The following is a 22287-nucleotide window of genomic DNA, read 5'->3' on the forward strand; positions in this document are numbered from 1 at the left end:
CTCCCTGCAGACCTAATCTCCCTCTCTCCATCTCCCCAGGCGACTGCTCTGACTATATTACCTTCCCATATGGAGAATATTACTCTAGTATGCCATCTGTACTATCATCCAATCGTCCCCTTGAGCATGTGACCGTGTGTGTGTGAGGGATAGAGCCTGCGGGAGAATGAGTGAAGGGAGGAGGACATGTGTATGTGTGTCTATAGTTGTGTGGATGAGTGAGCTGGAGAGAGAATTTAAGTGCATGTGCATCAGTGCCAATAATTCACAGTCTGTGTGATAAGACACAGTGTAATAATCCCCACCTAGAGCTGATTGCTGTTGTAGATGCTCTTTGTCTGTGTGAGTGTTTCCATGACTCTGTCACTGTCTCACAAACACAATTATCAATGTTACATTCTTGTATACATTATAGACCGCCGAACATTATTGTCTAGAATATCAAACAGGAAACAATATGTGTTATGTCACACAGACTGTATCCTTTTTCAACAAGGAGCTGCACAGATAGATGTGATGAGATAAAACTGGCAACAGATACGTAAATAGAGATCTGCACATGCATACACATGCACTAATCTTCCGGTGAGCTGAAAAGTTGTCTTTTTCTTCCTGTTCCTCCCTCTCTCACCCAATATAGTGCCACGTCTTCCAACCTCTTGCAGACACCAACCACATTACTGACCCAAATATTTCTTTTCCAGTCTAACCTACTGCCTCACAAACACCAAAACCTTTCTGAAGAAAGAAAGAAAGAAAAGTGATAGAAAGAGAGAAAAAAAAGAAAAAAGAGAGAAAGAAAAAGAAAAGAAAGAGTATGCCAATATGAGAGAAATGTAATGAAGAAAAGTAATGGGATCTTTTTTGACACACAACATGCACACAGTTTGACACCTATGTGAATTCTATATGTATAATTACTCACTGTACTTTGACAACTCTTGCAATCAAGGGTTTCAGAGTGGAACGTTTACCTTGACAGACTATAATAGCTGCTAATGGAAGGGTATTTAGCTACTTGTTCTGCAGACAGATGGATGGATACAGGCAGGCTTGAAATAGAATGACAGAATTGAGCATTGAGTTAAAATATGAGTCGTGGGTGGTACAGTTGGACAGTTTATCATTGGACAGTGAACAGTGCCATTTACCTTGAGAACAGCAGTGGGGTCCTCCAGGCAGTTGGTGATCCCATTTAGTAAGCAGCCTCTGGTGACTCCTCCAACTAAAAAGGCCCCAGATGGGATGGCTTTGACCTTGTTTTAAACTCTTTCCACACAGCACAATAAGTAATGTGGATATTCAGTTAGTTTACATTTCCCAGCTCAATGCCTCTCTGAATGGAGGCATGATAGAAACAGTGATTGAGAATGTTTTACAGTGATTAGCACACAAATTCAACAGATATTTGACACACACACTTTGACATGAGTGTGTTTTCATAACATAGGGGTGATTCTGTTAATATTAATTAAGTGGGCTCCCCACTCCACTTGTGATCATTTTCATTTATATTTGTCTCCAAATCATGCTTTATTGTCTGGAGGCTGCTTTGATTGGATTTACAATGAGAGGAAACATAGTGGATTGTCAGGAAAATAATGAAGAGCTGTAGTGTCCTTGAGTGTTAACGCTGCCAATGTCGCAGCCGGGGGGGGAAAAAATATATTTCCACTTATATTGGACATGATCTCAGTGAGGGTCAAAGGAGAAAATATGGTGATCATTAACTACAGCTTGTCCTTTAGCCTCAAATTCAAGTTCTGAAATCTTAGATAGATCAGCAGAAAAAAAGGAGGAGGAGTTCATTGTTCCAGATGCATGATAACTTTCAGAAATGGGTTGTTCACAATCATTGGCGCTGATTCTGTTGGTGCTCGGGAACTCGGGGTTATTCGGAGCACGGGTAATTGTGAGCGCCCGTGGGGAAACAAATCCACCATAAAAAACATATCTGCCATGAAAAAAGAAAACTAACAGCATCTGTTGGAGATAGAGAATTGGACACAGTGTCTGAGAGTTTCAACTACTAAATTTTTTATGGAGTTGTCCAACAGTCCTATCAGCTTTGGCCACTCACTGGTTACATACAGTGCAACGAGAATCATTTTGCATCACTTTGTGATGTTTTTGTGTGGATTATTATATTTGCTTAGTTATTGATTTTTCTTGGTCGGTGGTAGTTTGGTTATACATTCTTTTCTTACTTATGTGATCAACTGATCATCCTAATATGGTGATGTGATGGTCTTTGCATGCTTTACATATGGATTCATGTTTTGACCCTAGGTGAAATAAATTCTTTGCTTACTGCATCCTAATAGAAGCACAACAAGACATATTCAGCAGAGCTAACACTGCATATCCAAGCAGCATGAGAGTTGCAACTTTGATCTTGTTTTGATTTGACATGTTTCTGTATGATTAGAGAAGGAAGACTGCTCAGGAGCCTCCTTGTGAGGCAGCAAGTGGTACCATGTGGTGCTGTGCCTCACTGCTGCCTCAGAAGTAGGAGAGTCAGGAGGCTGAATTAAGAAGATGTGGCTCAGCCAGGAAAAACCTGCTGGGCTGCTACCAGGGCGAAAAAAACACACTAATCATCAATTGTTAAAATGTACAAGGGATGCACACAATCACAAATATCCTCCAGGCAGGCACACATGCATGCGGACTAGTTTGTGGTTTGTATTATGATGCAAGGATTTTCTTCATGTTTCTATACTTTATGAAGATAAGACAGCAGGCACACAGAGTGCTCAGGGGTAAAAATAGAAGCGAGGGAGTGTCCATCCATCACTGTGACTGTCTGAAGGGCCAGATCGATTGTGTGTGTGTGTGTGTGTGTGTGTGCATGTTATTTGATGCACTCAACTACCTCAGCAAGAAGAGCCAGAAGCCGTGATGTGACTTTTGAAACACAGACACACACACACATGAACAAACACAGGTAAACCAGTGAGCTTAAGGAGATAAATACCAATGCTGTCAGAAAGAAATTGACCTCTGAGGACCTGTAAACACACAAACAAGAACATGTCCAAACATACACAGCAGCCATCTCTCTGTCTAGCATAAAGGTTAGATGACTTCAACTGCATTTCTGAGTGTGTTTGCATCAGTGCTTATGTGTTCATATGTGCCTCTCTGGATCTATCTGGCCCCATGATAATCACCAGAGAGTGCATAATTAATTATTTTCTTCTATTTCCATGAGAGCTTTTCTCTCTTCATATGAGCCCTGTTCCTGCTCTGATCTGTTTAATAGCTTTTTTGCTTCCTACTCTGTCTCTTCCTATTTGTAAGTGTGATGAATTACCTGCTGGTTACCTCGGAATCTATTACCCTTGCTGAATACCAATGGGCCATTAGGGATGAATTGGTTCAAGGCTGACACTGGCTTTGAGGTTTGGGAGAATCTCAGCATTCTCAATGAGCAAACACACATTTTACCCAATGCAAACAAGCATATGTGCATGCTCACACACACACACTCAGATGTTGGGTAAGTCCAATTAAATGCACAGAGTGGTGATGGTTCAACTTATATAACACAACAATGCACAAATTGAATTACTTTGATTTTCCTGCCCATATCTACTTTTGGGGAGAAGTTTCAGACTTAGGAGTAGTTAATTGGGGACGGCTTGCCCAATTGGGGACAAAAGCCATGTTCCCAATTGGGAAAAAGCTGATTTTTGGGTCAGTGGTTAAGATTACTGTTAGGCAAGTAGTAGTTAATGTTTGGGTTAGGGTAAGTCTCCAGGAAATGAATGTAAGTCTATGTAATGTCCCCAAAAGTGACCATGATCTGATGTGTGTGTGTGTGTGTGTGTGTGTGTGTGTGTGTGTGTGTGTGTGTGTGTGTGTGTGTGTGTGTGTGTGTGTGTGTGTGCGCATGTATAAAGGTCATGCTTCTCATCTCTAAGTGAGCCTCAGTGAGAAGGACTGAGTGGCAGCACTCATCAATATTAACTAATGCCCTTCCTTTCATCCACATCATAAATCCATGGAAACAAACACACATATGAGGGTTTGGGGACGAGTTCTTGTGTGTCTGTGTGTGTGTGTGTGTGTGTGTATGTGTGTGTGTGTGTGTGTGTGTGTGTGTGTGTTTACGTCTAAGAAAGAGAAAGAGAATGAGATAGCATGGCGTGCGTTATGATTAAGAAGAAATGTCAAAATCAAATCAAAAACAGTATTGCAGTTAAAATTGTGCTATTTATAATATATTATTTACTGAAATGATGTTTTCTGAGATTCTAAGTTCCAGTCTGAGGTGGAGATAAAGATATCAAGTGCTCAGGAGAGACAATTAGAGACAGAGAAATCAGTACAAACAAAGAGACAGACAGATACTGTGGGTGACAGATATGATGACGTACAGTGTGTGCTTCAGCAACTGATGTGTAAGTTTGAGTTTAAATAAACCCACTACACACTCATCACAGCTTTTGTCCCACACCAAAAGCCACTTAACAGCTGATGAGTAATGAGAGAGATCAATGACAGACAGAGGAGGGTGAGAGAGAGACGAAAGAGAAAGAGAGAAGAAGGAAATACGGTGAGTGTGGCAAAAACAAAAGATAAATGGTGAACATGACTCAAGGAAATTGGAAGTGAGAAAAAACGAAGGGAAGAGAAGCAGAAAAATGTTGGAAAATGCATTGTTTGTGTTTGTGATTATACAGGAGTGCATGCTTGTGCTTATAAGCGTAAAAAAAAAGCAAAAGTGAGGGGAAGGAAAGGGAATGGGAAGAGAAGAAAGTCTGCAAATGGAAATCCTTTGATCAGAACATGAAAACAACAGCAGCTAAGCTGAGAGTGAAGAACAACAAAAAGACGTCACAGACAATTACTGCGAACATGGCTCCATTCAGTATAAACACCCCTGTGTTTTGCTAAGGCGACGCGTAACACTTAAAATCCTCTGTCATCTCTTCTCATGCTTTTCATCTTCCAAACGCCAGCGCGTGAAAAACAAACACAGAGGAAACAGACATTTTTTCTGTTTACAGCACAGCTATCATGCCCAGTGGGAACATAGGGGTCTTAATGAAACACATTAGACAGACAGAGCCAGTGGAGCCTCTTACTGTGTGTGTATACAAGTGTGTAGGTGTGGGTCAGTGTGTGTATCTGCCTTTTATCCCGGTGAAGTCAGATTACCTGGAGGGATCGTGGCTATTCATTGAGACATACTGCATGGTCTAATAATATTATTCACTGTTCATTACTAAGGCTTGAACAAACAGGCAAGAGAATACAGTGCTGACCTGCAATTCATATACACATGCCAAAAAAAACCACCTCCATCCCTCTGCTGGATATTCCCTACCTGACCACAGCTTGTTAATTAAATGTTTTTCTTATTGTTACTTCGATATCTCCGCGTCGAACCAGACGAATCATCGCATCATGTTGTGGGAGGATTTTTCTCAACCAGCTTCAGGGTTGGTAGTCTGTAAAACCTGCAATAAGACTCATTCTGTCTCATCTTGCCTCAAGGAACTGCAGACTCTCAAAAATGAATTTCATTAATATGAGTTTCAGAGCAGCTTTAGTATCAGTATGATTCCCTAAATGCTGCTTCATAGCCTTCTGCACACTAATAACTAAAGCTTCTGTACACCAACCGTCAGATGTACAGATAATGAATATCAATGCAAAATATTGCCTGTAGTGACATCTTTAGTCCAAAAAGATTACTAGCTACTTGTCTAAAAAACTCCAAAGATTCATATTTTGGTACCATAACCTCCTCTGTTGACTTTGATTTGTATTTTCTGATAGAAATAGTTTTAATGTATGCACCCAACCATTACCGTTCTCTTGAAATATATTGAAAAATATTTAAAGGCATCTTCAGTGACATGTCCTATGACACTAAGAGACTATTCATGATGAGGATATTAGCAGACTGAGCCACTAGTGCACACTCTAATGTTCTTAGTATAATTCAAGCCTCTATAAAGCCCTTGAAAATTGACATTGATTCCTGCTTTTCAATCAGTTTACACTGCTACTGCTGTGTACTATATGTCTTAATGTTGAGTTAACTCAAGATGATGCTGTATGATAAGCGGCATGAAAATACTACTCTCATCATGGACCAGGTCTTACAAATTTTGAAATAAGATCCCGTGTTTATTGCAGAATTGGTAATAAAGAACAAAAATGTACCAAACAATACTGTTTGTCATAAGTGCTGACAAATATTGAGTCTAATGTTGTGTGTGCATCATAGCCCTCAGCACTATCTGTAGCAGAAAGAACATTTACTGCCCTTAAAAATATCCTTTCACTATTGCCAGTGCAGTGAAATGTCAGCCTCACTCCCTGGCAGTGGACTTTTTAATGAAAGAGGTGAGACACAATGAGAAATAGTCTGTTTTATTGCACCACTAAATGAAATCAGATTACCTGGAGCAAGTGTATGGATTCATTGCAACATGCTGCATGGTCTAATAATATTGCTTGCTGTTTGGTCATTACTGCTGAGGCTTGAATAAAATGATGCAACAGAGCAATTCTTCAGGGAGCACTTACCGCACTCCGCATGAACCACCATGTACGTGTACACACACACACAGACACACACACACACAAGCATTTGGTCGTCACTGGTGATTAAAGGAAAATGTGAAATTGTGAAAAATGATACTGTTGTGAGGCACTCAATGCATGTGTGCACACAGCGATAGATGTTAGTGTTTGCTAAGCTGATCAACCTAAACTGAATAGAATTCCAAAGAAGATATTGAAAAGCTAACAGTCTATTTGTACTGGACATATGTTCTCTTTAAAGCAATTGAAAGCATAATGCCTCTGACTTTTTACATTGCTACTGCTATGAGAGGGGTTCTTTTAATGAACTACTTGGACAATTTTATTGATCTTGGTTCAAGTGAAGGGTTCCAGTTGAACAAATACCATGGTCTCAGTGCTCGGTGAAAATATCAAATGAATAACTTAAAAAATTACATGAACATTCACTTCATATTCACAATATGGTTTAACAGCACACAACAAGGTGTTCCTCTACAGAGTTTCATGTCATTAATATTGAATACAGTAGAAGGGAATGAAACAGATTTTCCCCTTCACAGCTTCACCTTGCTACTCCAAAAACTGCGTTAAATTGTGCTTTTTATTTCTGATTATAAGAAAACCTTAAAAGCAATGTCTGTGTCAGTCTTAACAATGCAATGCTGATAGAATTCAGTCTGAGAGTAATTCATGCAGCAGGTTAGCATAAAAAAACAGTTTCTATTGTATTTATCTAAAAAAAAATAGAGGCAGATGACTGGAGAGGTATTGTATGTCATTGAGACCAATGATTAGCCCTAAGGGTGCATTCAGATAAAGCATAATCTTGTTCTATTTGTGCAAATTTGACTACTGGAGGTTTGTTAATCACAACAGGACACTACAAAGATTTGCTTTATCTAGTTAACAACAGGTTGGTACCTGCTGTCTGTGATTATGTGTATAAGCAGGGTGAGACTCAGATTGATTTCAGGAATTCCTGCAGTTTCTGTTATTTCCCTTCAGAATCATCTCATTTTTGCTTTTCTTGTTTTCTTGTTAATCATTACTTTGTCATTATCACTAATCCAGTAACACAAATAGACTTTAACTTGAGTCTAAATGGGAACATATTAATTTAATCACATTATTTCACATTTAAATTGCAGGAGTAACAAACTAATGGTCCAGTAAAGGTGCCTGCAAATGGAAAAAAGTTCAAATGATACTGTATTAATCAATTATTGCCATACTATTAGCCTTGAACCAGATAATGTATCTTGATGCCAGGAAAAGCATTTAGGCTGTCGTCAGAGTCAGCCAGCAACCTCAGTATGCTAGTAACATGAATAAACGAAAGCTTGCTGCAAAGTAAATCTCCCTGCCTTGCCAGGCTTTCAGATATCATTTCACTCTATTTCCCCCAGTGTGGCTGTTAAGAAGACATATAACCATGCAAAACGTCACCAATAAAGATGATGGTACAGTGCTATTATTGAGTGCCTCAAATCATCTACAAGATGACTGAGCCATTAAATGAAAGGAGTGAGTTAGCAAAAAGGCACGGAGACATGCTGTATGTAGGGAAGTTGGAAATATATGGACAGGTTGGCAAATCAATGTGTTTATGTGTCAGAGAGAGTGAGAGAGACTGTGTAAAAAATTGTATTTATGTGTGTTTGTGTATGTGTGTGTGCAACCGTGCTCTGCTGAGTTGTAGCAAAGTGTTCCAGGAATCTATTTAATCAGTGCTCCTGGACACGTGGAGTGAATATAGACTGATGAACTCTTTGAAAGTGTGTGTTTGTTTGTGTATGTATACACACGTCTTTATGGCCGACACTGTATTAACACTCTTTCAATTAACAACTAATCACTGCGGAAGCAGTAATTTTCTTGTCAACATGGGGAAAAAAAGACTTGTAAGTGTGAGTCTCCACTTGGCATCTTTAATGAGCAGGAAAGTGCTAAAAGATGTTGAAAAAATAATGGCTGGAAAACAATGGCACCAAGAGCTGGAAAATGATCTCAACCAGATTATGATTGGTCAGCTTTTAGAATTACACTGACAAGAGCTGCAAGCCGCTGAAAATCTCTAAATTACCCTTATAATGTAAGAATCTAAAAAGTATTACAGTCATTGCGAAGAGTTAACGTGAGTCCTGTTGTACATATCTATGGTGTATGTTTTTATTTATAGTTCAACTTCACCCTTTGATAGCACCACCACAACTTTGTCTGCATTCATTTACTTTGTGATATAAAGTATGGCAAAAGATGATAACATCCAGGGAATTTATAATTCTTGACTTATGTTTCGCCATTTGTTTCACTAATTAATAGGAGACTAATTGCTGTGTTAAAGTTAATTGATTTATATAGAATGGCGGTCGCAGTGGGCAGAAGATTTGCAGTGGAGATAGATGTGTGCTACTGAAAATGGGAAGGCTACTGAGTCTTTCTTCAACTTCTTTGATGTATCAGCTCTCTTTACAGTCATCCCTACTTCAGAAACTTGAAGGAAAAAACATAAGCAGCCCAAGCAGACCAATCAGAGTTCTTGGGATCCCCATGTGGTATCTCTGTAGCTGCTGTAGCCCCTAGGTGTAATTACATTTTTGAGGAGATGCAGATCAGCTATAGCTGTATAGCGATGCCACATGCAACCCCTTAACACATGACCATAAATCAAGCTTTAGCATGTTCAGTATTTTGTATGTTGGTGATGGAATTACCCTTGTTTTTACACTTTGGATAAGACACCTTAATAAAAGAGATGTTGGTAAAGAAATGAATACCTAGTGACCCCATTCCTAACTCCTCTGCAGAGAGATACCAGAGCTGTTTCGATATTGTTTTCACAACCTACTGTCTTCCCTTGATTGTACACAGCAGAGTTCACAGATTCAATCCAAACCATCCCGACTGACTCACACACCAAATTACCATGGAAACTTTTGTCTTGTTATGACTTTAGTTAACTACAGTACTAATTCAAGATCCTAATCACCTTCACATCTCAGAATTAATTAATGTTGTCCTTAACTCCTAACAACAGAGGGATAAAACAGGACTGACACCTCAAGGAGATTCTGACACAACTATTTGATTCTGTTTGGCTGCAAAGATAATCAGGTGCAGCCTGCATGTAAATGCAATCTGTGGCAGTCAATAATACATAAACAGTATTGATTTATGAATGATTCACTATAGGCACAATCTATATTAACTCTAGATGACAAATGTGGTTCTGCATCACCACAATAATCAACCACCCAAACCACCACACACATCATCATCATTATCATTGCTGCAGTAGGTACAGCATAGAAGAGAATATCATTTATTTGTCTTAGTGTTGGACCTCAAAAGGATTAAAATAGAAGTATTATACTGCATATCAAGAATTGCATTTACAACCGTGACAGCGCATCATTGTGTCTCTCAGCCCTGGCACCACAAACCAGGCATAACCACCTCTTTGTTACAAATCCTTTTCCCCCCATTTCTTTTTCCTCCATCCCTAATTCACCTTATCACTTTCTGTCTATCTCCATCATGCTCTGGCTAAGCTGATTTTTTTTCATTGCACGCACACACGTCACATGTGCCCATGCACCTCAGTGACACACAAGTTTGCACACATGCACTCTGTGTGTCCAGAAATGTCACCACACATGCACACACACACACACACACACACACACACACACACACACACACACACACACACACACACACACACATTCAGTGCAGCTTTTGGTCATGCTAATCCATGTGCATTATTTTCTATAAGCCAGTGAATAGAGACACAGTGGTGAGCCCAGTGGAATGGTGTGCTTCTCTAGCTGAGGCAAATCAAAAAGATACACAGATACACAGATCCAAAAAACAGTGAGGAGAAAGTAAGACACAAACACACCTACATTGATATACATATCTATACTACAAAAGACATAGACACATGGGTATACATGTGCATGCAGGAAACAACAAAGACAGACTGACAACAGCAGAGAATATGGATGTGTGACCCTGGGACAAGAAAATGGGTTATATTCCATGGTGAATAGGGAAAACGATGGGGACCAGGGATTTTTATGATCCATTCACGCCTCCTGAATACTAGAATAGAGAGGAACTAGCCAAGGTCAGTGGCAGAATTCCCTATTCTAATTCGGAGCGTTGCTCACCACCCGGAGCAAGAGTCAGGGATTAATTTAGAGATCCATTCACCACGCCTGTGCAGAGGGGAGAGACGGCAAAACATGGCGAAGAATAGAGGAGCGGAGGAAGAGTGATGAGATGGAGAGACAAGGGGGAGAACAACAGAGAGGAAGAAACAGAGGGAAGGACAGAGAGAGAGAGACAATGGGTGAGAAAGACAGACAGAAAGACAGAAAGAGAGAGAGAGAGAGACAGAGAGAGAGAGAGAGAGAGAAGTGGTTCCGCTTGTTATGTGTGGCCTGCGGAGAGAGAGCAGACGGTTCACATAGAAGAGCTTCATTTTCCAAACACTCCTCCTCTTATGGCCCAATGCCTTCCTGAGAGTATGTGTGTGTGTGTATGAGAGAAAGGTAGACAGAGACTGGAAAGGGAAATGGGAAAAAAGAAATGGGCAGAGGGAAACAGGCACTGTAAACGAAGATGACAAACAGTGAGAGTTGGTAGTTTAAAGGAAACCTATTATGCTCACTCCCAGCTCTACATTTTTATTCTGTGACTCCACTAGAGTAGCTTTGCATGATCCACTGTTCAAAAAACTCCTTATTTATCTCATACTAGCCCTTTATACAGCCCCTCAGTTCAGCCTCTGTCTATTAACAGGCGATCTTAGCCCACTCTGTTCTGATTGGCCAGCTTTCCAGCAAGCCTGCTAAAGGGCAGCTGTATCAGAGTCGTGTAAATTTACCACCGATGCAGACCCAACATTTCCTGCTTTACTGCTTCATATTAAAAGCTTTTAAACTACTAAATAATGGGAGACGTTTATTGTGAAGAATTTACAGGAAATGAAACATGTTCCTTATTGAATAAGCAGAGTTTCGTTAGCGGCGCTAAAAACCAGTCGACACAACAACATATGGAGATATTTGGAGTTCTTTGTTCAGTGGATTAGTTAGAAATAATGCAGGGAGGAATAGTAAGAGCAGAAACAGCCACAGTGATGATGATGATTGATGAAGAGCGGAAGATGACCAGCACACCTCCAACACATAAACTACTTATTTTACTTTGCTGTGCTGTGTAATGGAAAAACACTCACAGCGTGCCAGTTCGACTCGAGTCATGGCTTGGCTACTCCCAAAACATTGGAAAAACGCCATAATTTTAGTGTAGCAGAGCAGCGAACTCTTGTGCTATGCTTGGAAAATGACCATATAAAGAAATCTGTCACATGGTGACGTCAGCTCAGGCTGAAAGTAGGAAAAAATGTTGGAAACCAAGTGTTCACAGCAGTCTGAAGCTGGTGCTTTTTGCTCACAGTGATTACCTCTACATACATTAACCTCATTATTTGACACTTTAGCTACGTTTAATATGAACATCCGACATTGTAACATTACATATATGACTGAAAATATGGAAAATCATAATAGGTCAAACATAGAAGAGTATACATTGATATATCCCCTCAAAGGATAAGGCTGACATTATTTTATATTGTTTACAGTGTCAACAAATCCCATGAAAAGATCAAAACATACACTGTGTTAATCTGTCTCTAAATACTTTCCGACTTATGTATGCTGTTGGTGACACTTGGCCCCATGCCCTTTTGTTTGGCTCCATGCCCTTTATAAAAAGTTTCATTCATGGATCAGCTACTGTACTTAATTTCCTTAAATATCTGGGCACAGTAGTTTTTAGCATACTTTACTCAAACAGTAAATAGTGCACTTGTTGGGGACTATTTTCAGCTCCATATTGACACAAATGTGTTATACAACTATAATGGTTTATAGGGAATTGACTTAAATAAACTGCAGTGTCAGTGCTCACTGCAACAAAGAAACATGTCACCCTTTGCAAAGGTGTGGCTCACTGATGTATTTTCAGAGTTTTTGGACAATAATGGAGCTCTATGGCACAGAAGGATAAACTGTATCGGACTTTGGCTAGAGGCAACACTTATTAGTAAGATCAGTTCATTGTTGGTTTTGGTCTTTTCCACATCTATTCTCCTTTAACTAACTTTAAGGTTGTATATGTGATCTGACAGTACTACATATGCAGTATATTCTGTATTATCTTGTTCCAACTCTTTATTAAAGCTACTGTATATGATATTTACACTGAGTGAAAAACTCAAACACAAGACTAAATGTTTTTTATGGCTGCACCATTCCATTAAATTGAAATATTCTAGGCCTTTTGAGGATCAATGTATTCACTTGTCTCTGCCCAAATTCAGTCTGACATATTAGGTATATTTGGAGACTTTAGGGTTTCCACTAGAATTGAAAATAAAGTTCAGCAGGCTTGATCAATGTGTAGCTGTGATGACTCAATCATTGGAGGTCAGTGCCATTTAAGAGGATGTAATAGAGATAAGAGTGAGGGAGCAAAGAGGGAGTTAGGTTTAGAGTGGTCACTGTAACATACAGTGGTCAGTCAGGGTTTGCTACATGCATACATATTTTAAAATACCTGCTGGATTGTTTTGTACTCTCAGAACTGATTGTGCCAAAACCCTTATCACTAATAAAATTCATACCTCTCCCCTTACATTATAGAAAAATCTGATATGTGTTCAATGTGGACCTTCCCACTCACACAGCTCAACAGTGAACATAAACAGATGCAGCTTTTGATTATATTTCCGAGTGTGAGGAAATTGATGGACTATTAATTTTGAGCCTGTCCTCCCAAGAAAAACGACCCTATAGGTTGTAACGTCAGTTGCCAAAAACGACCTGTAGTTACGTTTGAGTGACGCTATCTAGTGGCCCTAATAATAATGACCTGGAGAAGTGAAGCAGTTCAGATGACATCTGGAATCTGCTGTTTGCTTCCCATTTCCTACCACTAGTGTCACGTTTCCAACTTTGCGTTGGGGCAGTTTTTTAAAAATGTAACTACAATTGTCGTGGTGTGTACTGTTGCCAAGACAAAAGTTGCCTAAGCGGTAACTTTAAGCCACAGCACATTTCATTTTAACCCAAACCATGATCTTTCCCTAACCCTAACCCAGTGGTTTTGTGCCTAAACCTAACCAGACCTTAACCAAAGGCTTGTTGCGTCATAAAACATAATTAGTGAAAATGAACAGTGAAACAGTGAAAACAGTGAAAATGCTCCTATGGGTCATTTTGGAATGCATGGTCAAACAACCAATTCGGAAGTTTAATTTGGAGGAACTGTTCGTTTTCCAATTATTGTACTGTGCGTTGTATTAAGCAGACTATTCATTCATGTGGGGCCATAATACAGGGTGGCAGGAGACAACCAAACTTGGAAATTGCATTACACAGAAATGATTTATGATTCTATGTGACTTGCATTTGGTTGAGGTTAAACCCTCTAATAATACCCTCAAGGGATATAAACTGTCAGTTTATTGTGTTCGTGCGTACCACAACATGAATCAATTGCTAGATGCTATTCAAGACCTTTCAGACTTCCAAACACTCTTCTGACAGCCATGTCTTTGCCATTTTCAGTAGTCTTGTTTGACAATGGAGCTGCTTTTGTGGGCCTTCATTAACAACCTGGAAATATTTGAAGAATCTTGTTAAACATGATGATAAGAGGAGCTGTACTGTTGTATTATACTGTATTGATTTTATTTCCCAGCTAAGTTAACAGCCCCAGTGGTCAATTTGTTAAAGTTTAATGAGAAAAGGAGGTAAAATATTTCAGTGCAGTCCCTTGTAAATTTTCTTAAAATAAGATGGATGCACCATAGGACTGTGTTAATGAGGGGGTATGATATAATACATTACCCTTGAGGGAAATTCAGCTTGTAAGAACAGCACATAAAGCTGTGCACCAGGTACTGCACAATAATGCACAACACTCAACTCCTTCATATTTTGCAGCAAGGAAAAATGGTTTTCATATTCTACTATTAGTACTCTCTTTCATTTGTGTTGTAGCAAAGTGCAAAAAAATAAACCAAATTTACTCAGAAAACTAAGTTCAACTCATCGAGAGTAACAACAGAACCTTCATCCCCTCTCATGCGCCGACATGAAAGGACTCACTCCTCTCACCAGGAGGCAGATGAGTAAGAGAATTAGGGAAAGAGTATCCTGTAGAGAGTGTTTCCATCTTAAATACAACAGTCAAACACACAGGAGCAAACACTCACAAGCACACACAGAGATACACCTAACCACATTGTAGGCTTTTAGATTATGGTGGCATAAACCAGTGTCACTCAGCAGATGTGAAGGCAAATAACCAAATGTCTTCACTCATGCAAACACAAAGAGAGAGAGAATCACAACACCGTAAGAAAGAAGCTAGTTGAGCAAACCACAAATTAAGGAGAGCTCACACACACTTGTGGGTGGTGAAACTATAGCAGTGATGATCTCAGTAATCTTTTCTTAAATGTTGATAAATATGATTAGTTAAATCATTTTCAGTAAATTCCACAGCCCTCTACAAGCATAGAGGAAGTGGCACGCCAGGAGGCCAATCTGATTGAAAGAATAACGTTAATCTCATTTCAACAACCAACTGAGTGTTCATAAGGAAAAAAATGCCATGACCACTGTAAATAAATACACACTATAGTGCAGGGAAGGGCAGGAAAACTGTGGGTGGGATGACAGCCAAATTGAACAAAGTGGAGAAAGAACATCAAATGAGCACAATTTCAATTTAAGATGGCGTTTTGACAAAAATTTTTAGAGCATGTCGTGTTTGGATTGAAATGATCTTTATAGCCTAACCAAATGTCCATTGTAAATATTACAAGACATGTCCAAATAAAGCTGGTAAACGGCTCTAACTCAGAGACACCTGTGGCACATTGAGCAGTTCTTTGGTGTTAGTGAGGCTGCCCACATAGCCTTGTTAACGCTGACTTGCCAGTACAATCATCACAAACTGTCTCTTATACCCTCCCAGGTCAAGGGGGAGTGTGCAGGATTAGATCTTAACTCCCAGAAAACAGAGAGGGATGGTGAAAGATTAGCTGTCATCCTTCAAAAGACCAGGGAGGACACGATTACCAACTGCTCCCCTTTGTTCTGAGCATTTTCACCACTGTCTGCAACTGTTCTAGGACCAATTTTACAATGATTGTGTATGAATAATATGGGTAATTTTGCAGTTTTTGCAGATAGGATGGATAGCACTAAGTGGGTATAGGTGTGAATAACATATGTAGGACTTGGACAGAATTGACCATAATTGTTTGCAAAATAAACCACAAACACCGCCTCAAAATGTCCATGCAGTTGTCTGTTTAGGATTCTTAAAATGTACTTTACAGTGCCTAAAATCAACATTTCAAAATGATAATTTGTTCAGAAACTGTTACAGAAAAGCTAGTTTTCAAACCAAGTTCACCAAAGACCGCTCAGCTGCTGTATTGTGCATGACCAAGATAATGAAGTTGCAGTCTGAACCTTTAAACAACCTAAGCCCCTAATTAAAGCAATCTTTATCCAACAGTATGGCAAAGAGAGAACAGAGACTGAAAAACAAACACAGAGAGAGCAAGACAGAGAGAAAGTCAGAGAGATATGGAGAGAAAGAAAGAGAGGAATACCTCCATTCTCTCATCCTCGTTTTCGGTCACACATAGATATAAATACTTACATGCGTTGGTGACTGCAAAGCTGTTGGCGGTCTCTATGTTGTCAACATGTGGGACCAGGTTAAAGGGAGCTTCCGTAGCATTAGGGCTGGTGTTGTGAAGGAAGATAGCTAGTCGAAACGCTGTATACTCCTGATCAGTATTCCTTATGAACAACCCACCTAGAAAGAGGGACGAAGAGAGAGAGGGGCAAGGAGGAGAAGAACATGATGAAGAATTGAAATGGAAGTGAGTTATGGGGGAATGGTCAGAAGGGAGTGTTGTGAGAGAGAGAGAGAGAGAGAGAGATAGGAAGAAGGGGAGTAATGTGGGGAAAGAAAGATAGATAGAGAGGGAGGGAGAGAGAAAAGAAAGCCAAGATCTTCATTAGCTTTGTTAGAAAAAGGTAATTTGTCTTTCAGCAAGTACTCTCACACAAACATGAATACAGAGACACGGATACCCACACTGCGCATTTTATTGATGAAATCATAGAAAGGGGAGAAGAGAGGAGAAGAAAAGAGAGACAAATAAGCTGAAAGGGAAGCAGTCAAAGAGATAATGAGTTGGAGAGGACATAAAAGAAAACAGAAGAGGAAGGCCAGCTCAAAAAGTGTCAGCTAAATAAAGGAAGATCATTGGCCATGCAGAAAAGAGAGGGAGAGGGAGGTGGGTGCAAAGTGTCAGCTGGCCTTTAAAGATGAGAGCATCCCTCAGTAGTGTACGTTCCATCTAACAAAATGAGTATAAGAGGGGAAAGAAGAGATGATGAGAAACAGTCAAGCTGACAGTGTAGAGTCCAAAAAATTAGAGGCCAATTTAAGAAGGAGAGGAGGCATAGAGTATGAGAGAGAGAGTGATAGAGAGAGAGAGAGAAAGAGAGAGAGAGAGAACTAGCGTCTATGGCCAAGCCTGGCAGACCACCACCTCGGATTCATGTTGAGAAAAGCCTCTACAAATTGGGGTGGGGGGGTTGGGGATCATATGATCCTTTCAGGCTTTCTGCCCAGAGGGACCTCTTCTATTTTCTGAGTATGATGAACTCTGTACTATCTAATACCAACAATTACACTGAAATGAATTGAAAATGAATAAAACATGATATACTGTATACTTGTTATAGGCTAAATTAAAAGGGAAATGAGAAAAGTAGAAAAAGAGAAAGAGAGGCTTGGATCATAATCCAAACCCATTAACCATGACCTGATCACTGAAGATGAGTGTCAGAGGAAATAAAATAACCATCATAGAGCCATAATCAATGTATTGACAAAACATTTACGTAAAAGAAAAACACAAAAAGCTTAAGATTCGGTGAAAACTTATGACTTAAATAAAATATTATTAGAAATTCATCATATTTTTATTAACTGAATAAAACTTGTTTTGTTGCATTGTTGTTGATTACACTGATACAGTTGTTTGTTATTGCTAATCTGATAGATTACTTCCACAATGTTTCATGGCTTAAACTGAACTGAAATAAACTGATGTGATTTAACTGAATCAGACTCAACTCAACTCAACTGAATTGGATTACACTGGCAGTCTGTGAAGCCTTGACATTGCATCGGGGGAGAAAAGGGAGGGAGAGAGAGAAAAGATGACAGGGGAGGAGTCAGGAGGCAGAGCATATTGAACCAAGCTATTGTCACTTTATAACATGTCATTTATCTGTGTGTCTGAGTCTCATTCATGTGAAATGTTTGCATCATCTACACCTTTTCTGTCTCAGAAACATCATTATACGTCTTAGTAGACCAGTCCCCAAAGCCAGACATACAGCTGGAGTGTGTGTGTGGGTAATGTGCAAAGCTCACTATAACTTAGATTAATGGGAAAAATCCACCCAAAGACAAAGCTGAGGCAAATAAATTACATTAACTCTCCTGTTTATGATTACAAATCTGGAATGAATTGGTTTGCGGTTTCTGTTTTTGGGTAAAATTCAATTTTAGAGCACACACACACACAGACACACACACACACACATTCATACACATGCGCTTCAAGATGAGAAGTCTAGATATATCCCAACATGACATCTTATTGCACCAGTTTCTCCAAGAAATTCCACAAACATTCTCATCTGTGTCAAGTCTCTGTGTCTCTCCTGCACACAAATATGCAAAAAGAAACTGTCTGTGCTTTCCACTGACATTACACTTGTGTGCAATGCAGAGATATGCAAATGACTCTTCAAGTGAACTGCTGGAGAACCTAATGAATGATCATGTGTGTGGATGGTCAGTGGGAAGGAAAGAAAGTGTGCATGTGTGTGCTTCTGCACAAACATGTATGCGTTATGCGCATGCATGCATGTCCACTGTGTAGTGCATCTGCATGCTGCACATGTATGTGAATGTACATTTGCAGCTTTGCCAGTGAATCCCATACATTAGTGCATTTTTGTGACTTGCACAGTATACATGTGCACATGCATGCATGAAAACCGGTGCAAGAATGTTTGTGTATGTGTGTGTCTGTGTGGGTGTGCCAAGCAGAAAATATTTAGCATATTAAGTTTATTGGCAGCTGTAGGGAGACAGAGTCAAGGAGCCGAATCTCATTATAGGACCTCCCAACTGCCCCCACAAGGAGTGATGCAGCGCATTCATTATCACACACATGCCTGCACGAATGTGTGTGTGTGTGTGTGTGTGTGTGTGTGTGTGTGTGTGTGTGTGTGTGTGTGCGTGTGAGTGAGTGAGAGAGAGAGACAGGTGAGAGATCCATGTGTGTATGTGTGGTCCATATGCACTGAGCAAACCAATGATGATCCAGATTTAGTTAACTTTATCTCTGATCTGTAAGGCGGATTGAAAGACAGGCTTCTCCTGCACTGACACGAGGGTAACTGGAAAAGGGCAGAGAAAGAGGGAGAGAGAGAGAGAGAGAGAGAGAGAGAGAGAGAATACTGCAGTGTCTAAACACTGAAGAAGACAAGAAGGGAACAAAGCTCGCTGAAACATTCATGAGCACAGAACAGCCTTTAAAATACACGCAAATACAGTAAAGGAATAGATAGAGTGAGTTTGTATGCATTTATAAACCATTTGAGTCACAGCAGAGAAGACACACCAATCTCTCCTTAACGCAAAATATCTTGGATAAAAGCAAGAACCAGAGGATACACCAGAAGAAAAAAAAGACTTGTATGTTTTTACTTGTGTGTTTTCTTGTTCCATCATCCCTGCATGATTTTTTGTATTTTGGTGCCAGAGGGGTCCTGATGCACCCCCCTTTTTTCTTGGTGACTGCTGTCCGCTAAAATCCACTAATATTCAGTGTAGTGTGTCAGTTCTGAGTGTCCGTGCGTAAAATCCGTAATCCTCCAACTCACCTATCTGCACTGAGCTAGGGAAAGCCCCCGTCGCCAGCCCCCAAAGGGCGGAATACACCCCCAGAAAGTGCCAAGAAAAAATAATAATCCTCATTTTTCTTTCCTTCAATCCCTTCAGAAACTGTTGAGAGACATCGAGAGGGAAGGGGGAGATGCGAGAGAGGGAAAAATGCGTCAGAAAAAATGGGAAAAAAGAAGAAAGATGAGAGAGGTTTTTTCCCCCGTTTTGTCCAGTATGTATTCCTATTCCATGGTGGGTTCCGTTCGCTTCTTCTCCCTGCAGTGGCCGCTCAGGAGAGAGCTGTGTCCGGTGCACATGTAAAGACGGAAGAGAGAAAGAGTGGGGAAACTCGTTAGAATGATTGGCGAGCTGAGAGAACAGTCTGCATGGAAGAACTGGACATGCGCGCCCCGTCTCTCTCTCTTTCTTTCTCACACACCACCTCTGTCCTTCTCTCTCTCTCTCTCTCTCTCTCTCTCTCTCTCTCTCTCTCTCTCTCTCTCTCCCTCCCTCAGAGAGTCGGTCTGTTTCTCTCTCTCTACCTCCTCCTCTCCATCTCCCACTTTCCCCCTCCCTTGACTGCCGTCTTTAACTTTCTGTAACACTGACTCTCATAGCTGTAGCATATTGATAAGTCTTGGTCGGGCTACATGTAAGGAGACGCATGAAAAACAAGGATCTGCGTGAGTTTGCGCGCTCCACTTGGTTCATGACCCCCCTCTGTGTGCGTTTGACAACATTTAGCCTAACAGGGTTCATATTTTCATCTGTCACCACTCCCGTTCATTTATGTTTAACAGATTGTGTGCGCGCAATAAAGAAAGCATTGAAAACGGGGGAACGGCAAATGAAGATTGCTGAGGTTTGATTGGTGAGGCAGTCTAAAATGAGAATGAGAAAGAGAGGTTCTGACTGCGCCTACAACTAATTGCATTACATCCCCAATCCATCCTGACGCACTGGTCCACTCCGCGGCCAAACCACACTCCGTGTGTCCCACCAAAGCAGCAGCACACAGGCCAGCTGACAGAGGGAAACCTCAGGCCGCCTACAGCTGCGGGATGCTGATGGCGCCCCGGGGACCCGCCATCGTTATTTCAGCGTTACGACCTCATGAGCAAAAACATCTGGTCACGGAAAGGAAAATACAGAGACTCACAAGGAAGAAAGAGCGATCATTCAACACATAGCGAGCAACACAGAATGATAAAAAGGCTGAAATAATGAGGGGGTGTTATGTTGCTTAAAGTAAGAAAATTAAACGGTGGAAAAAAAGAAAAAAGAATCATAGCCCGGAGTACATTATGTTAGAGCCCACTCATAGTCGTTTTATCTAGCTTGACGGTAGCAGGTCGGTAAAACTGACAGACGGTCTGGGATCGCCTAGTTACACCCGGCGGAGAGCACAGTGGCAAAACGTAAGAGATGCTTCACGGCTTGTCCCATTGAAAGATGCGGTCTGTCCATCTCTGAGCGGTTTTCCCGGTCGGCTGCAGAGCAGATGAGTAAGTCAAAGCCTGGAAAAATGCGAGTTCAACATTTCTTACATTTTACACCTCTTATTTATACACAGACATGATGTTAATTCGCTTAAAATGAGCTTTTCCGCCAGCCCCCAATTAAATTTAAAGTTGGTTTTATAAAATAAATAGAAGGCAGCCAATTAAACGGGGTCCATACTTATAGATTAATCTACCGTACATCTGCTCATAAGACATCTGCTTCACTGGGCAGACATATATCGACCCCTGTGAATTGGTTGATTACTGAAAATGACGTATACAAGATAAGTACGTGATATGTGTATAGAGAGATTTAAAATGAACTAAAACAACACAGCAGTCAGTTATTGTCAACTTTCATGCTGCCAGCGTCCAGTTCTTCCACCAGACTGACGGACTCTGTCCATGGTGCTGAAATCAAACTGCGCTACATGCAAGAAGCAGAGAGCTGGCTCTTCTCTGCTCTCACGCCATGTGACACTGAGAGCAGAGAGTCTGCAGGTATGGCTTAAAACAAATACTACACAGTGAGACTTCACTGATCACTTGTCTCTGGATGAAGTTGTACTAATTAGTAAAATCACCTGCAGTGCAGCAGACTGCAACTCTTAACTGACCTCCATGGCACCTTAATATGTATGTCTCAGAAACGTATGCACTGAATGACATGTTGTACGTATTTTCTTATTTCCTAACATTCTTGAAACTTGAATTCAGCCACACTTATTGTAAGAGTACATGTATGATGACTTCAAGTTTGAATTCATTCATGTAATACCTCATAAACTATTAGGAACGTACAAGAATTAACAGTATCTCATGAATGCTTTGATGCGCAACACAGTCTCACATCAAAATATGTAATAGCTACGTTGGTCCACAGCATAATGCGTATTAGTTTCACAATAACGGCTCTAAAATTGTGAGATGCCTACATCTTTTTTTTTTTGGCCTATTATTTTCTATTGGCCTGCGTCCATGTTACGTGACTGCCAAGTTTTTGTCTGCTCAAAAATGAAACAAACTAACAAACAAACAGACCTTATATTATTATTGCCAGACAGGAAACAATTCATTCATTCAATGATGTTGTGCAAAAAGACAAAATTATATTACTGTCATTCTTATTTTACTGGAGGTGTAAGTCCTTTCTTCTTGGCCC

The 22287-nt window shown here is 40.3% G+C and overlaps 1 protein-coding gene across 4 annotated transcripts in view; it reads right to left on the reverse strand.

Moving 5' to 3' along the window:
* The window catches only part of gria4a (glutamate receptor, ionotropic, AMPA 4a), a 108063-nt gene extending 88012 nt beyond the window's left edge, over positions 1-20051 (reverse strand). For 3 of the 4 annotated variants that reach the window (XM_044353382.1, XM_044353379.1, XM_044353381.1), the window contains exons 1-2: positions 19623-19793; positions 16303-16461 (exon numbers count right to left, since the gene is read on the reverse strand). In XM_044353382.1, coding sequence (XP_044209317.1) covers positions 16303-16461; positions 19623-19716 — 253 coding nt within the window. In that variant the 5' untranslated portion in view covers positions 19717-19793. Of the gene's footprint in view, positions 1-16302; positions 16462-19622 lie in introns of all 4 variants that reach the window. The other variant, XM_044353380.1, reaches the window with a different exon arrangement.
* Positions 20052-22287: the final 2236 nt, after the last annotated feature.

Source organism: Thunnus albacares, chromosome 6, assembly GCF_914725855.1.
Source record: "Thunnus albacares chromosome 6, fThuAlb1.1, whole genome shotgun sequence".
NCBI lineage: Eukaryota > Metazoa > Chordata > Actinopteri > Scombriformes > Scombridae > Thunnus > Thunnus albacares.